Raw genomic sequence first — 10,871 nt, 5'->3', positions numbered from 1 at the left:
GCTTGACATGGTTTTGATGACGCTTGCAACGCTCCCAGATATATATGTAGGAAGCGATGGGACAGCTGAAGCTTGAAAGCTGAAGAGCGGATTATTTCGAAGAAAAGCACCTGTTGAGTTTTGGTTTCTGCGTCCGCAACACAATTTCCATACCTGGTCAGTTCTAGTACAACGATGATAGTTTCACAAGCCTCATTAAAATTTCACATGGTGCACTTGTGAGTTGGTTTTGTGGGAGAATCGAAGCGTGACATTACACTTATTTTCAAATGGAGCATTCAGGTGAGGTGAGCAAATTGGCCCAATCAGCTGGAATAATAATGAAACTTTGGAAATATTACTTTGGACTTTTAAATAAAAAGCTTCTTTCAGAATAAAAACGTACACCTTAAACAACTATTGCACATTACGGGAACTGTATTGCACATTGCGGGAACGTTTAACACGTGATTCAATTGTAAGAAATTAAATTGAAGTTTGAATTATATCCTCTGCCTTATTAAACTCGTTTTAACCAAACTCGTAATCACCATACTAATCAACCCATACCATACTCGTAATTACCATATTAATCGAAATTTCGTAAGGTATTTTGATGTGTTGGAATAAAGACGTTAATTATTTTACTGTGTGATTAAGAATGCAGCAAAATTATGCGACGAGTAAATAAATATTAGGCCACAGAGAAAGCAAACATATTTTTCAGCCACCCATAGGCTATCCGCGATTGATGTCAGTTTTACATCAAATGTCGTATTGGTAGAGAATAGCATGTATGTGTCGCAACGTGAAATGGTGAAATAAGAGCGTTCAGCAAAACGCAATGATCCACAAGACGAATAATGTATTTCTTGCTACGCTAGAGATAGACAGGATTAGAATAAACAAACATACATCATCTGCAAGTAGTATATGCAAATGCTCGATTTAACCAGACCCATTCTTAAGATGTTACTCTGTTTAAGCAGAAAGTTCAGCATTGCGTTTGCCAAAAACAAACATTCAAATGTGCTGCGGTACTCTGGGGGAAAAGATTGACGGAGTCAGCAATGCCTCAAGGGATATACAAATGTAACACTTCTGACTCCGTTTTTTCATCTGTGGAAAATGCATATACACTTTGCGACACCATGGTCGGATAAAAAATACATCCTGAGGCAGGCGTATGTTTTTGTTGAATTGAATGAATACTATTCGAAGTCCTTGCAATTTTGCGAAATTTGAATAATTGTTTCTTGAATGTATTTATGTGGAACTAAAGTTGAGCTGTAATATGTATATGTTTAGTATGCTTAACATGAAACACAGCATTTTTAAAAAGCTAAGAAAATTTGAATCAATGGCACACTGCAATTTAAAGTTATTTAAATTAGAATAGAAAATATAGTGTAATAGAAATATCAAAATACGCTTCAAAGGATGGTGCATAAATTCAATTATTCAAAGACTGTGAATTGAGCTTATATGAAACTTATAGATTGTAAACATTGCTGATATTTTTTTTTCAAAGACATTAAAAAAACAGATTTTTTTTCTTTCAATAGGATCTTTCATTCATTTTCTCCTTATGAAGCATTTCAAATGCATGCGTTTTTGGTCGTGCTGATTTACTGCATTATACGTCATAAAAACGAAACGACAATTCAAATTCTCTTATGCTTATACTATTAACAAATATTCGTCAACTCTAGGGTATATGAATAATTTGCCAAAGCTGTTTCTGCTTACAGTAGTAGAGAATAATAACGGGCATTATACGTATGCCTCAAGAGTACCGTTGAAAGTGACAGCGCCGCAATACGTATGAAGAATCCATTAATCAACATCAGACCCTTTCCAGCTGAGTGCCGTACCAGGCTTTCTTTTCCGACCTTTTTTAGGGCATTTTGTTGACAATTGCCTAATAACTTACGAGACGAGTTCATTATAAAGCCAAAGTTTATATTCCCGGATGCTCCCACGAAATTATGCGCTTTCGATGTGAACGATTGTTGATTCTGCGCTATCTCATTACCCTTGCATTTTGTAGCACACTTCCAGTAAGTGAATGTGATTCTGTTTTCTTCCTTGAATTCATGAGCAGGTACCTTTTGGCTCACGGATGGCTGCCATCTTGCCACAGTTTCTCTCTAGCTTTCGGTCAAAGGAAAAAAAAACCTTATAACCCTGGCATGAATCAAACGATTAGATTCAGTTCTTTAGCATACATGTCAATTATTAGATTTTAAAAACGATTATTCGATGGCAAGAAAGCTCTTCAGTGTAATGCGATTGATTAATTAAGATGCTCTTCGCGAAAGTTCGTTTTGGTGTTTTGAGGACGCTGATTTTTCGAATCCGAAATTAGAAAAATTAGTTTCATTCAAAATTAATGAAAAAAAAGTCATAAAGTGACTTGTTTTTAGCAGTGAATGCAATGCTCGTAAAATTAACATTGAGAAAGTATTAAATGTTGGGTGAAATATGAGTTAACAATACACAGGTTAAAAATTCTCATAACCAATTTATTCCAAGGATAAAATTGATTAGACAATAATACTTTAGCAGGCTTGTGTGGAAAAACGATTTATTGTTCTTTCAGCAAGTGATAAAATAGCTTCAAGCCTTATGATTCGAATTAGGTTTCAAGCATCAATGTGGACAAGATGTGACGACTTTTTTTCTGTATGTGTCAACATACTATTCTTCACAGTAGTTTTTTCATAGATATTCATGCTCATTCTGCTGAATGATAATTGCGAGAATTGATTTCCTTTATTCCACCTAATTAGACGCATTAGAGAAGATAAATTTCGCCCACCTGTTGCAGCTAATTTGACGCCTACAGCTAATCGCTACAGTAGCAAGCATTCATCTAATGTCTCGTTACTAATTGGTGTCTTGTATAGGCCCTGGGCAGTGGTCTGTGATGAATTAAATGTATTCCACTCAGTGATTTATTCGTCAAGAAGCTTAACTTTTCGATATTATCTATTGTAACCAGATATAGCTTAGTTATGGTTTAGAAGCAGCGAGTGCTGATAAGATGATAATCCTGTTTATTTATTTTATAAGAAATGAAAATGTAAGAAAACGAATCTCAACGCGAGTATAGGAAATAAAATCATATGGTGTCCTGTTTGCTGTAAGATGTTATCCGTATGCGTGACTTATTTTTTCAGCAATAGCACCACACGTGAATTATTTGAATTACGAATGTGTTGGAAGTAACCTCTATACAAAATGTTAGATTTACGATTCGAATAAACTTAGAGGATTTACGCTTTCCATATATTATGCGACGATTTACTCAGATGTGATGGCATGATTATGCGATAAAATTTATCATCCGTGCTGTCGTACTGAAAAATATAAACGCACATACTTTAGCCTGATAAGCTTTGGTCTTTTGAAAACACCAAGTTCACTTTTTTGTCTGTTCAGAATAGAAAACTTGTTATTTTGCGTACTTTTTTGCATATTCAGTTAGGGAGTTCGGTTGAAACTCAAAAAAAAATCGGGTACATCAACCTTTGCATTTTCACTGTATGCCAAATCTGCTGTAATTGGTTTTAAAATTTAACGTGATATGGCTTTTTTATTACATCATTCCTTGTATTTTGAATCTTTGACATTGTGAAGCAATAAAGTGTGTTAGATTTCTGACTTGGATCAAAATTCAAAACGTTGTTCAAGGGCTTTTGTATGTTAGCAGATTTGGTATTTAGTTTAAAAATATTAAAGCATACACAACAAGGTCAGTTTGGTATATAAAAATATATCCCAATACGATGAGTTTTTAACCCATAATCAGGTATCGTATTCTTCAGCCAAAAATCGTCCAGTTCTCTGATTGCTATCACTGCGCGATTAGATTTTCAACGAACTCTCTAACAACGCTCTCAACACTTCTCTTTTAAAGGGTATGTTTTCCCAGTACCACTTTGCCGTATTCACGACGGCAGCCGTCGTTCTTGCAAAGCAGTCTGGTTGATAACCCCAGCAAAGCACGGTAAAATAAATTGTCTTCAAACAATGATCCTGAAAGTAGATTAACAAACCCAAACAAACCATGGAGCAACGCGCCAGAATGCGGCAGGGAACACAATATTTCAGTCCTAATGCAAAGAAACCGTTGTTCAAGAGAAAGCCCCTTGCAGTTTCTCCTGTCTGAAAAAATTCGAAAAGTCATAATTCGAAATGGTGTGTTATCTAAACGAAAGAAATTTTAGAAACAAAATAAAGCCTTCTTGATGTATTAAACATCCAACTGATGGGTGTAAATTACGCAAATTTTATTAAACACAATGAAATGGGACAAATTTGGCTCCATAGCTGCCTTTCGCAGTCCAGATGCACTGTAGGTGTATTATACATTTTACGCAAAGCCAATGTAATGGCTTCGATTGTTTTATGTGAAACATGTTCACCTACATTCTACATCATTTAAAAGCCATTTTAAACGAGTTGCCATTGCCAAATGTGTAACATATTTATTGATGTTTAACATAATCTAGATAGAATTGTATGTAGGTTTCATCACGTTTAACCTAGCATCTCCAGAGCAAATGTCTATGAATCCAGCCCCAACACAGCTAGCGAAGGTAGATTCTCGAAAAACAGCGAATAACTCGAACCCGTCAGGGGATTATTTTGAAGAAAGAGCATTTCCAGATTCGGAAAACTGCTTAAAAATTCGACCGAAATCGTGTGCAAGCCATTGCTGGACAGATCCAGGCTAGTGAGGGTCGGCAGCAGCATGCCATCAGTGCTCAAATCAACTGCCGTTCCGTCCAGCGCAGAAGCATTGAATCGTGCGAGGTTGTAAAATGCCCCTAAATGAACGAAATTCAGCTCAACAAGCGGATTATGTGAGACATCCAGCGACTCCAAATGAGCGAATCCGCTCAGATCTTCAATGGAAGAGATACGATTAGCCGACAGCTCGGCCGTAATCAGGGCCGACTCTTCGTTGGGTGCGGTATGGATTAGGGAAATGATGTTTCGCGATGCTTTGAGCTCCCGCAGCACCGGTGTGACGGTGAAAACCTCCAGCATGTTGTCCGAAACGTCCAAAAAGAGCAGTGATTCGTTCACCTGCCTGAAATCTTCCAGCGCGAAGCTTGTGAGGGAATTGTTTGCAATATTGAGGAATTTTAGCAGCGAATTTTTGCGAAACAAATCCGACTCCAGCTCGCGCAGGCGATTGTTCTGCAGGTACACTGATTCCAGGTTCGGTTGATTGATGAACAGCTTTCTGTCCAAAGAGTGCAAAAGCATCGAGCTGAGATCGATAGACTCTAGGCTGGTAAGCTGAGCGAACGTAGCGGCAGACAGCGCTGTCAGTATGTTGCCCCCCATGTCAAGAACCTTTAAGTTTTCTGCTCCATTAAACACACCGTCGGGGAGATGGTCAATGAGGTTGTTTCGCAAATTCAAAACCTTCATGCGGGTGTATTTTTCGAAATCTCCAGCGCGAAGCTGCTGAATCATGTTGCCTTCCAGGTACAGCTTCTGGAGCGAGTTATCGAGAGCAAAAGCGCCCGGGATCACCTGAGTGAGCAGGTTGTACGATAAATCCAATACCGTCAACATCCGAGAAGTGCGGAACGACCCTTCCGGAATCGAGGTTAGATGATTTCCGCGTAAAAACAACATCGCGAGGTTCGATGAACCGAACCCGCGGAAGGCTTCCGGGTCGATTTCCTCGATAGCACACCCTTCCAAGCTGAGGTGTCTCATCAATTTCGGCTGAACGAGGAACGCTTTAGGGATTCGCTGTAGCTGAATTCCGTTCAGGGACAACGTTTCCAAATTGGCGCTATGTCGCAAGAACTGCTCGGGAAGCTCGGCAATCGGATTGTTGGAGAGATTGAGCATCTGGAGGCTCGGGGCGTACGCTAGCAGGTTTGCTCCGAGCTGCTGGAGTATATTATCGCTCAGCGCCAGTGTTCGCAGCGCCGCGAGGGACGCGAATATTGTGTCCGGTAAATTTTCTAGCGAATTTCCGTTCAAGAATACTTCGACCAGATTTGGAGTAGTAGCAAACGTTTCCGGTTCGATGAAGCCTATATTGTTGTGTGACGCGTTTAGTACCTTCAATTTGGACAGCCCCGTAAAGCTGTCGCTCGGCAGCCGATCCAGCCGATTGAATCCCACCATCAGGTGAGTTAAATTTGTTGTCTCCGCGAACGCGTCGCCGTGCAACTGTTCCAGTTGGTTCCCTTCAACATCCAACCGAGCGAGCTGCTTTAAGCCCTTCACGAACTCGAGGGTCGATAAGTGATTAGCCTTGATATCGAGCGTGTGAAGGGTATCTTGCTGCCGCTGGAAAACGATCGCCGGCAGCTCCGTCAGCTGATTGTGTCCCAGCAGTACCAGACGCAGCATGGGGCAATCGACGAACGCGTCCGCTTCAAGCCGAACGATATTGTTCCTTTCCATGTCCAACTCCTCGAGAAGGGGCAGTTCGGCGAAAAACTTTGGCGGCAGCGTTTCGAGCAGGTTGGACGAAAGGCGTATCGTTTTCACCTCCAGATTCTCGAGGAACAATTCCTCCGGGACCGATTTCAGCCGATTACCGCTTGCGGCAAACACGCGCAGATGCGTAAGACCCGCCAGTAGCTCCACCGGGAGTGCCTCAAGGTAGTTACCGTCCAGCTCAACGACCGTCGTGTTGACCGCGTCATGGAACGTGTCTGGTGCGATGTACGTGATGCGATTATCGTTGAGCCAGATGGCGTCCAGATTTTCCAGCACGGTAAGCATGGTGCGGTTAAAGGAAATCAACCCGTTGTTGCGCAGATCCAGCGCGAACGGTTTCACCGACGGGAAGTACAACAGCTGGAACTCCTCGATGAGGTTCCAGCGCAGGTGCAACTCTTCCAGCTGGCTGAGATTTCTGAGCAGAATGGGGGAAATCAACGTGAGTGAATTGTTGTTCAGCGTTAGAACCCGAAGATCTCCCGCGTTCGCGAACAGATTCTCGTGCACGTCTTGCAACCGGTTGTTGTCCAGCTTGATGGATTCCACATCCGATAGTGCATCGAACAGCCGGTCTGGTAGACTCTCGAGCGCGTTGTTGGACAGATCGAGGCTCCAGATTTTCGAGCAGTGCTGGAAAACGTCCGCGTCGAGGGTTCGGAGATTCGGATTTTTGGACACGGTCAGTGAATTCAGCTGCACCAGATCACGGAACCATTCGGGTGACAGAGTCTTCAAGTCGAGGTGGACGAGTTTCAACGTGCGGAGTGTGCGCAATCCACGGAAGACGCTGTCCGGCAGATTCACCAGCTGGTTGTCCGCGATCATGATCGCAGTCAGACGACCTAACCCCTGGAATGCGTCCTCATGCAGCAAACGGGTGTTTGTTCCAACTAATCGAATCGCAGAGGCATTTTGCAGCGCTGCAAAGGCATACGCCGGCACATACTCGAGGACACTGCTGGCGAACGACACTGTGAGATCCGACACACCGTCGTAACCACTTATCGCAAGCTGATAGGCTGGGAACTGGGTCTCGTCAGTAACACGCACGGACACGTTGATGAACGTGCACCTGTTCGCCAGGCTGATGCAGGTCGCTGTCGTCTCTGCGGTTGTGCTTGCAAATAGAACGCAGCTTGTGGCAAGCGCCACCACGATCAACACGGACGCCGCAGGACTAGGCAGTAATTAATAAGCGAAAGCGAACCGTTAAATAGCCACACCCGTTGCACGGACCGAACCATGGTACGTGAACTTATTACTTACCGCAAGGTACCGTGCAGTCCCATGCTGAACCTAAACGCGAGCTAGGATTAGGCGCTGAGAAATCCTCTACCTGCCCGTCACTTACAGGCCGAGCTTCGTTAATTAAAATCTACTGGCGGACGGTTCCGCGGGTGCCAGTGCAAAAAACCTCCTGATGCTGCGGCGACTGTTTGCCGAATGCACGGCCTGGGTGTCGGTGTATGATTACGCCTTTTCGAGCGAATCGCGCGGATTTTTGGGAATAATCAGTTCGTTTTTAGGCTGCCCTTGACCCGCCGGGGGCATTTGCTAGATCTTTTTTCCAGTGACTGTGTGTATGTGTGTGTATAATTTTAATCGGAATTAACGCTGAGTGATAAAAACGTGTTGCTGGAACCGGTTGCACAAAGTAAGTTCTACGGTTACCAGCAATTACGGTTTGAGTGCAATTACTTTACATATACTCAAATGAACTTCGTGAATATTTTAGTTCCAATGGACTGTACGTGACTGTACTGTGCTGACGTGTAACATGCTTTAAAATTAAAATTGAATTATGATTAATAATAAAAATTAAATTCAGGTAAATAAGCATGTCTCAATCATGTTATGAAATCCTTCGAAACAAATATTTTGAAGAAAAAAAGAAATGAGCTACGCAGTAGCTACACTATGTGAAAATTTACTACATTTGTACTTTTGCATTCAGAGAGCTTACATGCTTAAAAAAAAAGAATGTTCAAGAGCAAACATTTCAGTACATTATAAATATACTTCAATTTGTCTTTCCTTTGCTTCAAGTTATTCGAATGTCACACAATGTGCAATGTGTATGGAACGCTGCAGCATGAGATATTTACTAAGTTTCCAGCATGCAAAATGCTGAGTGTATTTTCCATTCACACCGGCGTGATATTCTTAAACCGCTGTACAAATCACCAAGCAAGAAAAGAAATCAAAACTCAGTGGGATGTAATAAAATTGTGTCCCCGAATTAGATTTCAAAGTTACTATCAAACGCTAAATCCATTTACTCCAATTTTCGTCAAACAAAACACTCGTAAACCGTTCCTTCGTGTGCCTCTGAGACCAATTCAAAGTTGTTACGAACGTGACGATTGGGGAGTAAAAAAAGATTACACGGGGTCTAGTGTTCGATTTGGTCTCGGAAGGCGCTCGCTGCGGTAATACGGGTTTAAGAATTAGAGTTGCAATATAGGTTCTCGGTAACAAAGGACCAATTTTCTCGCCATTGCTGCTTTCTTGGGCTTCTTGTGATGTTGCGCGATGGCACAAAATCTAATTTGGGTATTCATCTACATGTTAGTTAATCCTTTGCGACCGAAATTACTCTTAATTGAAGAAAATTCAATTATGTACACACTTGCTAAACATGAGAAGGTTTAATCTGTTTAAAAATACCGTTAATACAATAAGTAGAACTGCAGTTACTGGTGTAGATATAAAGTATGGTAAAGCATATATTCGTACACGAAGGTGCTCTATTGTATATAAATTATACGTTTCAAAAGGTGTTGAAAGTATACAACAAAACACATACAGCGTTAATCACAAAAGAATTTGCTTTAAAGAAACTGCGAAATCTGTCCACGTTCGGTTTGCTTACAAACAGGCTATATGTGCAATTTATAATTTATTGATTGTAAATTGTTTAGAAATTGTAAATTGTATTTCTACCGTACGCAGGACAGACTTTCCGGCTCCGCAAAAATGTCTATTCATAGAAAGCCGTAATAAAGTAGGACTAGGCCGTACATTGGATGTAAAGTCGCATAAAAACAAGAAGAAAAAGAAGAAAAAATTGAACGGTTTTTACAGGACACAGCCCAGGCATACAGTGCCGGGCGTGTAAATAAACGTGGGCTAATTTTGATTGGGCAAGCGTGTGACGCGTGTGTGTTGGCGCAGCGCAACAGTATTTTATGATCCTGTTATTGTGCGTGGGTGCCCTAGCGTCTGAGAGGGATGGAAAGTGCAGTGCGGAATGCTCCGGATGCACATATGTTATGCAATGTAATTACTATTATTAGATGAATATAAAGGTGAGAGTGTGTAATATTTTTTCGGTACTGGTGTACATGGCAATTTCACGATTGTGCATGGTTGAGTGCGTGGGTAAGTTAATATTGTTTTAAGGGATACGCCACCTACGCATACAACTTGGCACAACTAACCGTAATGGATGTATCTTGTTTTCTATCTAAAGCTATCAAATGAAGCGTAAGTGTCGAAACCATCATCCAAGAGCTTTTCACGTTGAAACTAGAAAAAGTATTAAATAAAACAGGTTTCAAAGCAGGGAAAAATCTCGTAAACCTTGTTTGCGGTCGTGAGTAAAATGACATGATAAAAGGAAATTGCAGGCCAAAAAAGCTCCACGAAAGCTCATCCATCCACCAGTATTCTCACTGACGCGAGAAATTCACTAAATTGGAAGTAGTGAGAAAAGGCATCAAATGAGCGAGGCATCGTGACGAAAAAAAAGTTTTCTCGCAGTGGTGAGATAAAATGTTAAATAAGGTGAGAGATGGGAAACTCCTCATCTGATTTTTTTATAGTTTCTTGAAAGAATATCAAATAACATCAAATAAAAATAAGACGATGAATGTAAATTTTCAATTATGCTTTTGTTAGCGGCAACAAGTGAAGGTATTTAATGAGAAAAGTTTCCAAGACACGCTAGAGGTAGGTATATTTTGGGCACAACTCAGTCTCAGACGATTGTAATGTTGTACTTAGGTGAGTGTGCTCGTGTGTATGTTGTTTGGTGAATATTTGGGGGGTTAATATGTGTTGACATTCTGGGGAAAATATCGACCCTATACTCTATTTCCCTCTCTTATCAGCAAAAACGTCGAATGAAAGAGTCCTCGAGGCGGAAAAAGCATTTACTATTTTTAAATGAAAAGGTAACTGCAAAGTGCGAGAAAACGAGTGGAAGTACCACTTGAAAACTTTCCTAGCGACTGCGAGAAAAGATATTGCATAAAGCTAGTTTTCAGAACATGAAATTTGTCCTTCCTTAGTTTTTCATGTGATAGGGAGAAAAAGACATAACTTTTCTCATATTGTTTCTTGCGATTGCATGAAAGGGCACTAAGTGAGCGAGTTGTTAAGGAACGAACGGGATTTCACTCGAT

General features: G+C 41.1%; 1 protein-coding gene across 1 annotated transcript; it reads right to left on the bottom strand.

Moving 5' to 3' along the window:
• Window positions 1–4,418: 4,418 nt before the first annotated feature.
• LOC128724204 (chondroadherin-like protein) lies at window positions 4,419–7,754 on the bottom strand. The gene is made up of 2 exons (XM_053817970.1): window positions 7,732–7,754; window positions 4,419–7,642 (listed from the first exon to the last, which is right to left on the bottom strand). Exons 1-2 carry the CDS (start codon window positions 7,752–7,754, stop codon window positions 4,552–4,554), a joined length of 3,114 nt encoding a protein of 1,037 aa, XP_053673945.1. The 3' UTR covers window positions 4,419–4,551.
• Between the last annotated feature and the right edge of the window lie 3,117 nt (window positions 7,755–10,871).

This window comes from Anopheles nili, chromosome 3 (genome assembly GCF_943737925.1).
Source record: "Anopheles nili chromosome 3, idAnoNiliSN_F5_01, whole genome shotgun sequence".
In the NCBI taxonomy this organism is placed as follows: Eukaryota; Metazoa; Arthropoda; class Insecta; order Diptera; family Culicidae; genus Anopheles; species Anopheles nili.
The sequence above is the reverse complement of the archived record's forward strand: the minus strand, read 5'-3'. Positions and strand labels throughout refer to the sequence as shown.

Bases quoted from the DNA above. Each gene is read 5' to 3' on its own strand.
- LOC128724204 (XM_053817970.1), bottom strand. From the start codon at position 7,754: ATGGGACTGCACGGTACCTTGCG. The intron at 7,643-7,731 runs GTAAGTAATAAG...ATTACTGCCTAG, and splicing joins GGACTGCACGGTACCTTGCG to TCCTGCGGCGTCCGTGTTGA.